The sequence below is a fragment of the Falco rusticolus genome, chromosome 4 (assembly GCF_015220075.1).
Source record: "Falco rusticolus isolate bFalRus1 chromosome 4, bFalRus1.pri, whole genome shotgun sequence".
In the NCBI taxonomy this organism is placed as follows: domain Eukaryota; kingdom Metazoa; phylum Chordata; class Aves; order Falconiformes; family Falconidae; genus Falco; species Falco rusticolus.
The window spans coordinates 32998653-33014082 of NC_051190.1; the positions used below are offsets into that span (position 1 = coordinate 32998653).

General features: G+C 38.8%; 1 protein-coding gene across 1 annotated transcript in view; it reads right to left on the minus strand.

Annotated features, from left to right (window-relative positions):
• Positions 1–1348: 1348 nt before the first annotated feature.
• CYTH3 (cytohesin 3) overlaps positions 1349–15430 on the minus strand; it is a 49992-nt gene continuing 35910 nt past the window's right edge. The window contains exons 7-13 of the mRNA XM_037385346.1: positions 13365–13477; positions 11759–11907; positions 10846–10957; positions 3610–3686; positions 3457–3528; positions 3178–3332; positions 1349–2557 (exon numbers count right to left, since the gene is read on the minus strand). Of these exons, the coding sequence (XP_037241243.1) occupies positions 2485–2557; positions 3178–3332; positions 3457–3528; positions 3610–3686; positions 10846–10957; positions 11759–11907; positions 13365–13477 (751 nt within the window). The 3' untranslated portion in view covers positions 1349–2484. The remainder of the gene's footprint in view (positions 2558–3177; positions 3333–3456; positions 3529–3609; positions 3687–10845; positions 10958–11758; positions 11908–13364; positions 13478–15430) is intronic.

The window sequence follows — 15430 nt, forward strand, 5'->3', positions numbered from 1 at the left end:
ACACACAAGAATGCTATTCCATTAGCTTTGGTAAATTAAATACATATATTGAGCACCACAAATAGCCGTTTAAGATGTCGCATTTTAATGCTAAGAAATAATATATTTCCTGCTATAATATCCTCACTTACATGTTACTCTATATAATTATTTCTGCCGGATATAAGGACTTCAAACTAAATACAGCAAATGAACTCTCAAGGCATTTCCTTCATGCTTACAGGCAGACATCTTCACCTGGTTAAATAAATAGGTTTTCTTGAAGGGGATATTTCAGAAGATAAGAATGGATACAAAAGTGCTTCATGGCTTATTAACGCTTTTGTAATGTCACATTTCTCCAGAAATACTTTATTTGCTGCTTTTCACCCTTTACACTCGTTAGTACCACTGATTCTGGCTTATCACTATTTACATTACAAATCTACTTGTCCAAAGCTAGAACTGTTGTAATGCATTGCTTGAAAACAAAACTTGATGCTGCAAAACAGAAGACTCGGTAACAAGTGACGGTAGCCGCTCTATAATCATGCTGCTCTGCAAATACAGGACATACAACTTAATTTCTATAAAGACTTTAAGTGTGTTCCATTAAGCAAAGATGTCCCCACAATGATGCTTATTCAAGGTTTCTACCTCCTCTGAGTTTTTTTCCCTTGGAAGTACTCTGATTTGTACATCCATCCAAGCAGACTGTCATCTCACATGCTCAGGGGAAAATCTAAGGCGTAGAAAAGTTTACTTTCTTCTTCCCCTCTCGGCCTTTTTTGCAAACATGCAACAAAGCAAACCATACCCAGGCAAAATGTGGCAAATCAGTAAGACGGGAACAACGAAAACAGACTCTCCCTTACAGTTAAAAGGAGATTTGAAACAGGTCACCTTACGACTGTGGCTTTGTCAGTGCAGCGCGTCTCCCTACAATGTATCCAGAGATGCTTCTGCAACAACAAGAAGCAAAACTGCTTTGACAAAGTGTTGGGTCTCCAAAGCATTCACTGGCACAGTAGGCACGGCTCAGGTTCAACAAGGTTGTGAAAAACTGAGTACTAACAGAAGCAGGAGGGTCCAAAAAAACATTTTCTGCCCCCATTGTGGCGTTGGGGGCTTCACCTTAAGAATGGTACGTGTGCTATCAACGGAAAAGCATTGTAGTACAATCTGCCATAGCAGCTTACACGTTACTGACAGACTTATCAGTAGGACCACAGAAAGTTCTCCCAGAAATTACAATCAAAACTAAACTAAACCAAAACCCAACGTGCTTGTGGGGGAGTTAAGTTGCACTAGGTAACCAACGTGTGCGATTTTTTTTTTTAAGCAACAATAAGGATGTCTATTCATTTTCTCAATCTCAACTGCTGAAGCACAGACCTGAAAAATCGCCTTTAAGAATGCAATAAAAATACTGAACTTCTCATTAGAAGTTCATTAGCAAGCCAAGGAATGAATCCTGCTTGCTTAACTATCTAGGGCTGTACCTTACAGAAAAGGTTTCACCTTCCTGGTTTTTTCCTTTAAAAACACTGCATGCATGTGAAATTATCTGGGGGTGTTTTCACGTGCAAAACCTGAACTCATGCAAGCCCTGTCATCTTACTCCTTTAGTCATAACTTAAGCGTTAAACTACAACACATCTAAAACATAAGAAGGATGTTACTATATAAAAAGCAGATTAAACCAGTCATTAAATCTTACTACTTATTGTGAGTGTATGAGCAGACAGGAATGAGTTTTGGCCTACTGGCAAATATCAAACCACGTCTGTCCTTAGCGTCATGTCTACAGACTCAAACCTTTGCTGTTGGGACCTGCATATATTTCAGTGCATATCAACCAAACCCCTTGGCACAACTAGTTAACTACGCAGCTGCCAGTCTATGCTGAGTTGCATTTCTAAAGAAGAAGAAAAGCTATTTCCATAAAGGTAGGAGAGTGAACCCTAAATGAAAGCTACACTTGGCTGCTCACTTACTGCAAAACACACAAGACTCAAAAACCAGTATTGAGATTGTAGGCTTTATGATTACAGAAAAATTAAGTGCTAGATCACGCTGCACTCCACTTTTGGTGCTACATTTTAGTGAGAGTTGAAAGTCTTACAATCACTCCTCCTTTTAGGAGAAATGTGCTCAAGGAACAGGTACAGGACATTTTACTATTGGCCTCAACTGCATCCCACACAAGTAAACTGGAGTTGTAACTAACATAAGTGAAAACAAGGCTTCCGTGTCTTGAGTTGAATTAAGTTCCAATATAATCGTCCTCTGGGATTTGAAGCTTGCTTCAAAGTATATGCCAATAGCTATTTACCCTGAAAGGTCTTGCCAAGTTCTTATATCATAGTAAAGTGTGTGTATGTATATATATATAGGTATAATTTACAGTTATCGTCTTCATTTAGTATGTCCAATTTTTACATTATCACTCAACTGTATGCTCATTTATAGACTGACACAGGTATCTAAGTTGCTGATCATATTCTATTTCTTATTTGCAATTCTTCGTTTCCTCGTTGCCAGCATATCGTAAAAGGGATCCCTGCTGATACTTGCTCTAGAAGGAAAAAAACCCAAAAGAATCATAAGGTTGGTTAACATATATGTGTTTTTGAAAACTGAAACTTACTGTTCTCTGTTCCCTGTGGATGACTCCATGCTCTTAATAATATAACGGATGGCTAACTTCTAGGCATCACAAATATTTCTTTAGAAAAAATGTTATTCAGCTGTAATCTATTGAGAGTTTGTATCTTCATATTGACCATTATTTATTTCTTTGGGGTCTGCTTTATAAACCTTCCAAGATAGTCAAGTTGTGAAGTTTAAAGCTGCACTGTGAACATGCTTAAGATACACGTCACTATGGTTAATTATTAGGTGAAGTAAGTATCTAATAAAATTAGGGTTAAAGACAATTCCCATGAGGCTTTACATTTGCTTTAAAAAAAAAAAAAAAAAAAGTCCATTTTCCTCATTTGAGTTAGTACAACTATTTCCTTAGAACCAGACAGTAACAGGAGACTTGTATCTTGACATGTCAATCCCATGTAGCTTGTCATTAATCCTGAAGGACATTGCCACATCAGAACTCTTCAAACAAATTCTCTTAATGGATTACTCAAAAAAAGCTTACACTCCATTTCTGAATGACAAAATTTAAGACTTTAAACTCACTTGATAGATTTAATCCACTCTTCCTTTTCTTCCGGAGTGGGAGCAGATATTCTATACACTACATGGTTGCCTTCCACCACTCTACCATCAGCTTCAGTTTTACATGCTTTAATTACTTGACCTTTATGACTGGGGTTATAGAGCTCAAAGCAGTTCTGGAGGATAGAAATAAGGAAATAAATTTAAAAAAACACATCTGGCAAGTATCTTCATTTAACACTATATCTAAGTTCTATATGGTTTACTTCATTAAAAAAAACAACTATGAAAGTATCTTACTGGTTTTCTAGGGTCTTCAACTTCTCTTATGCTAAGATTTTCTAATGGAATAATTCCTCTGGGTTCTTTGTCCTAAAAAATTAGGAAAATATCTCATCATTAGCCACTTAAAGATCTTAATTACAAATTAAGTTCACTCCAATATATACTTACTGTGGTGTATTCAAAGTAATACAGGCAATTATCAGTCAGAATAAACCATCTTCGTTTCCATGTTTTTACTCTTCCCCCTACAATAAAAAGGTATAGCTGAATTAAATGTCTGTTGTTGCCGAAGCTTAACAATGGATATGAAAGTAATTTAGTTTTGCTTAGTTTTCAAAATACAGCTTAATTGTAAATGGATCAGGCACAGATGAGCTGAGGTTAGAGGAACACGCTGATGTCACTCTTGTATTAAGACCCAATTCCCGAGACAGCAATAACTATGGTGTTGCTGACCAGCCACACAAGCCGTTTGCTCTAACGCTGCCAGTACCTCCTCTCTTACAGGGGACAGATGTGACAGTTGAGCAGGCAGACCCGCTCCCTCTGTCCATGCCACCACAGTTGTTTACTGCATCAAAAATCCAGATACATGGAGCCCTCAGGCGTGCAGCCGGTGCTGCTGTGGCCAAGGGGGGCCGGTGCCAGGGCCATGGTGTCACCTGGCAGGTGGCTGACCACCACACGGCCACTCGCTCACTCTGGGACCCACCACCTAACTGGCTCCAAAACCAGTAATTGGGTTCCAGCCACAGAACCAACCCTCTCCACAACCTGTTTGTACAAGCAAAGGGTCCTATCAATAGTTAAGGGCATTTTATCTCCTTCCTTTCGCTCAACTCGTGAGCATACATGTGATTAAGAACCCATCTCTACTTCCAGATTTAACATCAAGTGCGTTAAGATGCTTAAAAACATTATTAGCAAAACAAGTATCACGTGTCAAAAATGAGAAAATCCGATGCCAAAACGTACCAGGTTTAGTCCTTTTCATCATTTAGTATTTTAAAAACATGTTCTGTTTACAGGTTAACATAGCATTGAGTACACCTGACAGAAGAAATAGCTACTGCTCCAAAAAATGCCAATTATTCCTGCGTTATCAGTTTAGACAACAGCAACCACAAAGCTCTTTCTGCCACCTGCTAGCGTCACACTGCAGGAAACAGTCCCTTTTAGAAAGGCACATTATTGTCTCAGCCTTTTCAGCTGGTTTTCTGCCATCACCTACTTCATAACATGTTTAGCATTCCACAGTTACATTATTTTTAAACCTCATTTCCAGGAAAGACAATTGTAGATAAAGCATTCACGTTATTAATATACAGGCTTAGTTCCACCATAGTTATCTGACTTCAGGATTATGTCACCACCTGTGCATCATCCATTCAGCACTAATTTGATCTCATTAACCCAACATTTCAAAATAACTGATCTTGCTATTGAACACCCGTGCATAAAAGAGTACCATTAATACACACAAGGCCCCCAGTTTAATCCAAGTCATATAGCTAAATCTAACACATGACCATAATTTGATCTTTTTGTTCTACTTGAGATAGCTGGAGTTTTGTTTTAATACAGAAATCCAAATCGTATTACATTAAAGAACAATTCAAGGAGTACCATGAAATTTCTCGATACCAGCCTACTACGTGTTTGCATTGCAGACCAAGTACAGCGCAGGTCGTATCTTCCTTCTTCTTGGTTTCATGACCTACACGATAACCCAGTGCTAACACACTGCACTGTTCAATGTACTCATGTTTCCACTATGCACACACATATCTTAAGAAAAATTTAATCTGCAAGCAGGTGCGGTGAAATAAGGCAAAATAGTGCAAGATGCAGAAGCCGTGACAGAATGAATGGTTGCGTGAACGGGAGACAAGTGAGGGAAGAACTGGTGGCATTTTAGTACAACCACTGTGACAGATCCTTAAATAAGTCATTGCAGAAACATTCAAACGGGCACGTTAAGTCATTAGAAAAATTCCCATCACCTTGACTGAGAGCTGGGTCAGGTATCAGGAAGTATTTGGGCTAGGAATGGAAAGCCGACGAACTTTGGGTTGAGTCACTTCCACGCCACCGAACAGGCAGCAGCTGGGCCAAGGCCACCGCCAGGGCAGACCTTGCTCCTGCCGTAACAGGATGTGTTTTCATACAACCCCAGCCTTCACTGCTGTGACTTAAAGTCACGCTCTGCTCTCTGAGGCTGACATCATTTAACAGCACAAAAACCTTTTTCAGGCTAACAGGTCACAAGCACCACCCAGCGCCAAATGCCGTGGCTTGCCCAGTTCTAGTAGAAAAACAATTTGGCAGGAGACGGGATGAATCAAACAGGCGAGTTGTTTACTTATCACAGATGCAGCTTAAACTGAGCAAAGATGTTTCTCAAACTACAGTATCACGTCAAAACACAAGAAAGCAACAATCAGGTAATAATCGTATCTTCAAAAGAAGGTCTGCTTATAATTTAAGGCAGAAATGACGGACTTACAACACACGCTGCCTAGAACAACACAAAGTTCCAAGTAGCAAATGACAGTCAAGTTTGCTGAAATTTTTCCTGAAACCACCTCCTCTCTTTGGAAAAGCCTGATTTCCTAAACCTGAAACCTTTTGTAATCATGTTGCAGTTTTGATTAAGCTTTTGTCATGAAACATTTCTCAGCTCCAGGACAGTATAGATGTTGAAGCCAGAAGGAAGATTAAATATTTCCAGCACCGTCCCTCTTATTGCTCCCTTCTCCCTACAACAGCCAGTAGCTCATCAGGTTACAGGACGCAGGTGAGGCATGGGAACAGACCCTAAGTTCCTGCTCCATCAAGCTAGGAGTTAACTCTTCCAGAAAAAATAAGCAGCGAGGCAGGATTTTTTGGTGGGATAAAGAACTGTTCTCACATATAAGTTCCTGCCTCCCCACCCCATTACTTAGTTGCAGCTGTCAACAGCACAGAAACTAATAAGGCTTGAAAGGCAATCTAATCTGTACTCATCAAGTTTGCAAGGGTCACTATACAACATGCACTTCATATGCCTTTACAACGGGCTAAAACCCAAGAAGTCAGCTGATAAGGTTTTGCAGCCTGTAAACACTGTGTGCAAGATTAATGGGTAAGAATTTGTGATAACATTCTTTTCCTTGGCAGAGATTGCTAAACAAAGGGTTTAGTACCATACTTCATAACGTATTCCAACTCCTGGCCTTTTAAAGATTAAAACTGGAAGGAATTAAGTTAGCAGAAGACGATCAAGGCAATCAAGAGTATGAAATCTGTGCACATTTACAGAAATGGAGAGATAGAAACGACGTACTTCTGAAAGATCTAGCCCAGTAGCTAAAATGCAGGCATCTCAAACAACAAAACTAAGCAGCATGGTATCTTGTAGGTGGAAATCTAGGGAAACTACAAGAAAAGGCCACAACAAGGCAAAATGTACAGGAAGAAGAATAAAAACCCTCTTTGCCTACGTAATCCAACATGGGATTATGTTTTTTCAACTCTGGGCAAAGTACAAACTAGAGAACAAGGTAAAAGAAACCACTAATACTAAAAGGGGGAAAACAACTGGCAATGGCTTAGGAAAAATTAATTTCAAAATTAAAAAAGACCTTAAGACTAAAGGAAGCAATGTATCTAAGGTTAGAAAATTCTACCCAGATCTTCAGCATGTTTATATAAAGTTTTAGAGGGGCAAGAGAGGCACACATCCATCAACACCATTCTCTTCTTCTCAGTTCACATAGATGCCACTAGGCAGAATGGACTCAGAACTGTGCAGTTACACAGAGGATTGGATCAAAGTTTGGGTTTCTTTGAAGGAGCTTCCCTGGACCACAACATGAACCACTTCAACCTTGAAGTGCATCAGGTACCAGGAGAGCCAGGCAGGTACCGGGTTCCGACACCCCCTCAAGGACAGAGGTGCTGGGATAAGCGCCACTGGCAGGGCAGGTCCCGACGTGAAGCTTTGGACAATCTCCAAGCTCTCAGTAACTGCCTGACTGGCAGAAAAAAAAATTACCATGATCACGTGTCTGGCCTGAATCATTTCCTCTCCAGTTTGGTGGAATAATGTCACAGTTTCGCTCCGATGAGAAGAAAATATTGTGCAAAACAAGCTGTTTGCCAAAAGCAGCTGTTCTAGGCAAGGAAACGCTTCTCTTGCAAAACGATCGTAACTTGAGCATTAGGACAGATTTCAAATTACCTTAAAAGTGGATGGCAGAAAATTTCACGGTATCAACACCACTAATAATTATGACACAGAAAAATCTAAAAGCTCATAATGTCTCAAGTAGCTGCAAGCAAGGATTCATTAGCACTCAGCAGCTTTCAGTTTTTCACTTGTAGCATTCATTCTCCTTACATCATGCTTCGAACAACGTAGAACTGAAAGATAATTTAGTTTTACTAAGATAAAGGTGTCTATGTAAAGGTACCAGCTGAGTCTAGATAGATAAAACCAGAATTTCTGTCTGGCTGCCTGGTTTGGCACTCGGACTTAAACAGTCACCTCCAAACAATTCGGAGCAGCAAATTGTCCAAAAAGCATTTTGCACCCTCCCAGCTTTCTAAAATCCAACGCCAGGCTGGAGAGCTAGGGTGGTCTTTAGGGCACACATATTTTACAATACGTGTAAGTTTCATTATATCCATCTCCTGCCCAAAGGACAATCAATATGGTGCCTCAATAAAGAGAGGCACAAGTAGATAAATGGGAAGAGCTGATTATAAGAAATACCAAATACAAGACACTGTCTTGATATACTCAGGGATTGCAAGTTGTCTTAGTCATACTTGTAGTTCTACATAAAACTGTCTGTCAACTTTTCAGTATTACCACAACTGAGCACTTAAACGCTCATGCAGGAATAGCCTCCTTAGTATTTCAATAATACTGAAATTTTTAGTATCAGTATCTTCCAGAACTGAAAGATATGCTACCCATTTCACAAGAACTGCTTCCCAACAGAAAACTTATTGTAAAAACGCAAACAACATGGATCAAGACAGCACCTTCAACACCCAGTTTAGGCCTCCTGGCAAATAAGAAACTCCAAAGAGGAAAGAAGAGACAACGAAAGAAAGAAAATAATAAATAAAAAAAAATAAAAACCCACCAGGTTTATTTCTGGTCAATGCATCTAAGCTAGCAAAATGTATTTGTACCAGTCCAGGTCTGCAGGAAAAAAAGTCTTTCATGGAAGCGCAGCTTCATGCATTTACGGGCCAATTCACTGGAGGCTTCTGGACATGTTTCATTTCTTTATTCAAATAACCCTCATGCCGTGGTAGTGTTACACACAGCCTTTTCCTGTTGGGTTTTCTGTGCACTGTCTCACCTACACAGTACGTAACGAAAAGCTGGTGTTACTGACTGTGCGCCAGAGCTGGACTGAGTAGAAGTACAGGGTACCTCTCACCGACTCCCAGTCACCTTTTTTTCTTCAGTTTCTTTGTCCCTTTATATTTTATTACATCTCTTATGTCTTTTATTGACAGCTTCTTCCACAAGGGATGCTGTCACTTCTCTACACACACACACTTGCTTGCACTCTCAGCTCTGCATATGAGAGCCCTGGCAACAGGACGAGAAACCCGCACAGCATGGGCTTACACCCAGCCTCGTGTCCAGAAAGCGCATCTATCTACAGCACCTTGGAAGCTTTTCCAGTTAAGCCAGCTATCGCCTCACGCTACAGAATGAAGAGAAGCTGTAAAGTCATCTTTGAAATTGTGCCAGCTGAGCCAAAACACGACAAAAAGCAAGAGCTTTGCTTTTTTGTGGTTAGAAAGTCAAAGAGCACTATAGCATCTGTAGCGCAGAGGTCAAAATAAGATATTGGAGAGCAAGTGTATGAATTCCAAATGCTTCCTTTTCGCCTCTATTTCCTTCCAGCACTAGCATGACCACCGATTTCCAGGTGCAATCAGCACAGCAGGCCCATGGCTCTAACAAGGCTTTTCTTTCATCGTACTCACCCCCACGTGCCCCCCCCCCCCCCCGCACACATCCCTTTTCACACTTCAGTCACTGTTCTCCAGGTGCAGACTTCTTTCTACTTTAAGAGGCAGTTATACACTGAAGTGGCCAACAACTGGCTCTATTAAAGCATATACTGGTGTTTTATAGAACAGAGGATTATTTAATTGAAAAACAAATGTTAAAATAAAATGTCAGTCTCCTTTATATAGGAAAAAAATTCCCTAAGCCCAATTGAAAAAGTGAATCCCACCAACTGTAGAAGTCTGTAAACGAGGGCATCTTGCAGTGCCAGGAGACTGCAAATGACCTGAGGCTTCTACAGCCCTAAATCTGGGGCTCATTTAAAATTCTGTTGCATAAGCTAAATATATTATTTACAGAAGAAAACAAGCAGGAAAGAAGAGCTTTATAAATGCATAGCTCAAATGTAATCCATCTTTCAATAATCTAATATAACTGATATAAAAGTAACAAAATCACTCTGGAATTCTATTACAAGAGTAAGACATTTTGTTTTCTCCCAGTAGAAATTATTCTTCCCTGGTTAAGTTCTTCAGTGAAGAAAAGTATGCTGAATAGTCATCTTTTTCTGCTTTACATGTAAACACTTTCTTCTTTTGCAGAACACACTCGCATGTGAGCTAGACACTGACATGCCACTCTGTTTCAGAGTACAGCTGATGATACTGTTAGTGACACTGAGTGAAAAAGCAAAATGCTACAATAAATTTGATTTAAAAAAAAAATAAAAAGGAAAAAAACAGGAGGAAGGAGGAAGAAAATAAAAGAATGAGCAACTGAAGAAGAGGGCACTGGAAAGCAATCAGATACGTACCTCCTAATGCAGAATAAGCAGAGACAGCCAGTCACAGAACAGAAAGGTGATAGGTCATAGGCCATAAGGAAAACAAGAAGGCACATTTAAACCACTCATTAAAAATCATAGCCAAAACCAAACCAAGAGAAACTCACAAATAATATGGAAAAATAAAGACATACGAAAATAACTATTTGAAGAGAAATCCTTTTTTTTGTGCACAGAAAACTGTTGAAACATCACACAGTTTTCTGAAATGACCTTATGGAGACTTAGTTGTTATTTATCAGTCACAGCATGTGGTAAATACCATATGGTGTTTCCTTTTTGTCACCGAGTTTATATTTCTCATATATCAGAAATAAAACTCAAAAAGTTTGGACCAAGATTGCTAATTTGGATACATAAAACAAAAAGTAAGAACTTTCAGATGTAAAGGAGTTAACTTATTTTGGCTCATACATTTTAAAATACATTTTACAAAGTTAATCCTATTACCTTCACAAGAAAGCAGATAAGACACAGAAGCAGCAAACATGCTAACAGCGAACAAACACATAGCAGCGAAACTGCCCTTATAACTAACCTAATTTCAGCAGCCAACCTTCTCTATCTGGATTAAAAAATGTATGCGTTAGATCATTTCCATCATCCTCTGGAATTTTAAACGGCTCATTCTTAATACTTTCATATAAATTCTAGAAGAATAAAAAAAAAAGGAAAAAGACCTCATTAATAAATGCCTAACAGCAAATGCAACCAGGACATTGTACTGCTTCTCAGACTATTTGCATAAAAAAACACAGGAAATACTCTCCGTAAAATCCTGGACCACCCCCTTCTCAATCTTTGTTTACTCCTTTGATTACAATTGATTTTTAACTACTTCATCTATAAACAAGTGTTTCTTTTTACAGATTTTTATAAGCACTCCTAGCAAAGACATTTTTTTCTTTAACTTCAGCATTCAGTATTTCAAAGGTTTCACCTTCAGGTCTCATTTAGTACAAGTTTTGCCAAATGAATCTAGGTTTTCAGAAAACTATTCAGACCATCACACTGTCTTAGAGAAATAAGTACTTTTACTGATATCTCGAGGGACAGCAGGAAGCTCCACAAGACACATGGAAAGACATGAGAAGCAATAATGAAACAATGATTTTTATTATTTTTTTCCATCTTTCTCTGACTTACCCAGAAATACTACTTCTTTTCATAAGAAACCAATACCACAAGAATTTTGCCATCAGCAAACTACTGAGAGATATACAGAGTGTTTTCTCTGGAATCTCTTCTCCTCAAAAGACTGAATATACGGAGAACTAGCTCAAAGCAGCTGTGAATATCAGAAAATGCTTCTTTCAGCTACTCAAATGTTACACATGCTAGCAAATGTTCTTACTTTCTCTTGACAAATTTGCCTGAGATCTGTTGTACATGCTTCTAAGTTTCCTATTAAAAACACAAAGCAACGCTGTGTCTTACCCAGTCTAACTTACCCTTAGTAATTCTTCTGGAAGGTCTCCACCTTCATTAATTCCACGATTCATAGAAATAAACCTCTCTACTGTTGGTTTATCTCTTACGTTGTGGTTGTGCAGACTGGTATTTAACATAATGATCGCAAATGAAAGCACATAGCATGTATCTGAAATTAGATTTGAAAAATTATTTATCTTCCTATGTGTTGTAGCGCAAACCTGTAAAATTAATATATAGCTCATCATGACTGATAAAGAAACAGGTAGTCAAAAAATCCTGAACACTATACAAGACAGAAAAGTCTCAAATTTTTTCTTAAGACTGTTGAAATAAGCCCAAAAAGAAAAAATATGTAACCATTCAAATTAAAAGCCAGTATGAGAAAAACAGTACAAGAGAATCCAGAAAGTTTTCTTAACTCTTCGAAATCATTGCATCACCTTGAATTAACATTTTACTTGAAACCGTGAAGTGGTGTTGGGCAAAACATTCTCTGCACAGAGATTCTGCCTAGACCATATTGGTAGATCCTGTATTAGACTTGGTGAATTGAACTCCTACTCAAAGTACTTCCAAAGCTTTTGAGAAAGAGAAAGAACCGTGTCTTCAAAATAGTATCAGAACTGCGTTTAAACAAACTGAAAATGACATGGACTCCATTTCTTGGCATATATGACATGGCTAGTATCACTGAGTAATACTAAAAGATGACAAAGGAGATCTTATCATGTCTCTTGCCATGGTTATGATTATAGCAAATTCTGGGAGAATTCAAGTACAAGATCCTGCGTAAGAAAAAGCAGGATTGAAACCTCTCCACTACATGGAAGAAAAATGTGTTTCCATCTTCAGTCAGCATTTTGTTTTCAGTAAGTATTTTCCTCTCTAGCTGCTGCAGACCTGCTTTACATCAGCCTTTTCCTAGCCTATCTGTTCCTCGAACCAAGTGATCAACTGTGTATATAATGAAACAGACCAACAATGCCATAACAGTAGGGCATTCTGTGCCCTGTCACAAAGTTTTGTTAGCTTTTATGACTTGAGTAATTCTAAACCAAGGCATTCAATGGAAAACTGATTTGCATTTCTAAGATTAAATTATTGCTGAGCAGACTGCTAAAGAGTAAGGATATGATCCTCACAACAAAAATGGATTACTTTCTAGATAACACACTGTAGCCACATACAGGTGGACTTGATACACAGATAACGAGGTGTAAAGTCCCTGCAACTGATAAACAAGATTACCCAACCTACACACCTCTTCTGCCTTTAAGCCCCTGAGAATCTTTCTTTTCCAATTCCCAGCCAAAATCTTTGATGACATTTCTAAAGTGTGTTTTATACTTTAATTGCTTAGGTATGTATTAATGCTGATGTTTTTATAAATGGAAACACATTCTGACCATAAACTTGCTCCTGGAAACAAAGCGTAGGATTAGACAGTTGCATATTCTCAGTTCTCAGAAAATGTCTTATTTCACATACTATTTTATCCTGAACTTCCAAACTGGTGATCATCTCCTTGCATCAGATGTAGAAGAACACAGATGATCAAATAAATAGATAAATAAATAAAAATATACATACACTTAAGAATTCCTATTGTTTCCTGTGACTAACCTGTAGACTGGAAGACTCCTGGGTTACAAAGGCAATAGCGTGAAGCAAAAGCTTCCATCATACGATCAATTTTTTGAGCCTCTCCTGGGAGTCTGAAGCTCCACAGAAACTGCCTACAGAAGGGAAGGACAGTTGTTAAGACTCATTTCAATACTTATCTATTAAGCATATATTACTAATAATCAGAACAAAACAAACAAAAAAAAAATCAGCAATGTCTATATAAAACGTCCTAGAAAGATGTTCTGAATCTCTCAACACACAAGTCAGGAGCTATTATAAAGCAACATGCACAGATGGCTAGCCCAGTAATTCAGCCAGCAACACTGCATGCTATCAGGCAAGATAATACGGCCGTTCATATTCTGAGACTCTTTCTTTTTTCCAGACTAGTAAACAATTTTCTGTATGCATCCCATTTTTGTCATGAGAATGCTACGGGGAAACAATCAGCTCAACCCTCCCTGAGTTTCCTGGCTACTAAAAGCAATAAGCCCTCAGACAGACTTTACTTACAATGTGAAAAGACACATTACATAAAATATTTCTGGTAGGGGAGAGAAGCAAGGAATACAAACACACTTAACATCTTTATTTAAACTCATTGAAAACATTTTAAAAATAGTAACAACAAGAAAATGCCCAGCGCTTAGAGAGGTGCTGCCTGTTTCGTGTAAGTCCACCCTACAAGAATCAGACCTAGTTCTTAAAGACTCATGGTATTATCTCAGGAATTTTGTGACATACACAGGAGATCTGTGCTGCTGTTTAGCACCATGAACTGGCACAGCTTCTGCTTTCGTAACTTACTATTTCTACATATAGGTACACTGGAATGCATACAGGACAGAAGTCTTCACAAATTCACTTTTGGCACATTGTGACGCTAAAAAGCTCCAATGAATTTCATCATTTATTCTTTTCTTTTTTAGCAAAAGAATTATCTGAATGAAAACAGTATCTAAACCAGCAAAGTTACATGCTCTGCCATGCAAAACAAGTTCTCGATAGTCCCTGTACACTGGGTGCCGATATAATAACCATTTATTCCTGTCTTCATCAGTTTTCATTTTTAGTACATTATATTAAAGTGTTGCAGGCCATCTTTAGTTTGTCAGCTCTATGTACTGTCTTTTACTCACCTCATGCAAGGTTCCAACCCAGATCACGAATTTTGTAAGCTACCAAAATACAAACATTTAATAGTAGCAACTGCTAAGGAAGAATAAAGTCAAACCTAATGTTAAATTGGGTAAGAGAGGAGTATGAAGCCTCCCAGACAAGCTTCAGTAGCCAGAGAAAAGGCTTCCTTAGCTCAAGCCTCAGGCAGCTCATGTTATCATCACCACATCACTCAATCATAGCAAAACTGTTCTGACTCCATATCACAAGGCACTGCACCAGAGACAAAGATCACACAGACATTTCAATTTATCTGGTGTCAGGAGGGAGTCACTTGTGGCAACTAAACTGGCAGAACTGTCTAAATCAACTTAATTTGCTGGATCTATTACAGATTTCCACCAAGATGAGAAGGGAGTTCACAAGGACACTATGCTAGCATCCCAGAGAAATCAAGTAAACTGTTCACTTTGCATGGGAAAAAAGTACACTAAGATACCACACTTTCTTTCACATGACAAGTGGGAAACTCTGAGGGATGCAGAAAGAAATTACTTGGTCCAAAGTTTACATTTTTGCACTCGAGTATCATCACTGATTATGGCCAGTGGAATTCCAGCCCACTCCACCCACCCCACAAGGAACAAGCTGAGGTGGGAGGAAAGGAGAACCCTGGCAGCAAAGAAAACTGTTTATTTGTTTGGCTTAGGAGTTTGTTTGGGTTTTGCCTATCTCTATGCTAAGACATAAATCAGACCTTCAAATGTCCACATATGGCAGGCACACCAAAGAGTCATGGCTGTGCGTTGGCTGCTTCTATTTGTTTGAAATAACTGTAAGTTTTCACCTTCAAAGGCAGCACACACGCAAGCAGTTGGAAGCGTTAAAACAGAGCTGTCTCTGCTAACTTGCACAGTAATGCGTATAATTATACCGAGCCGTAG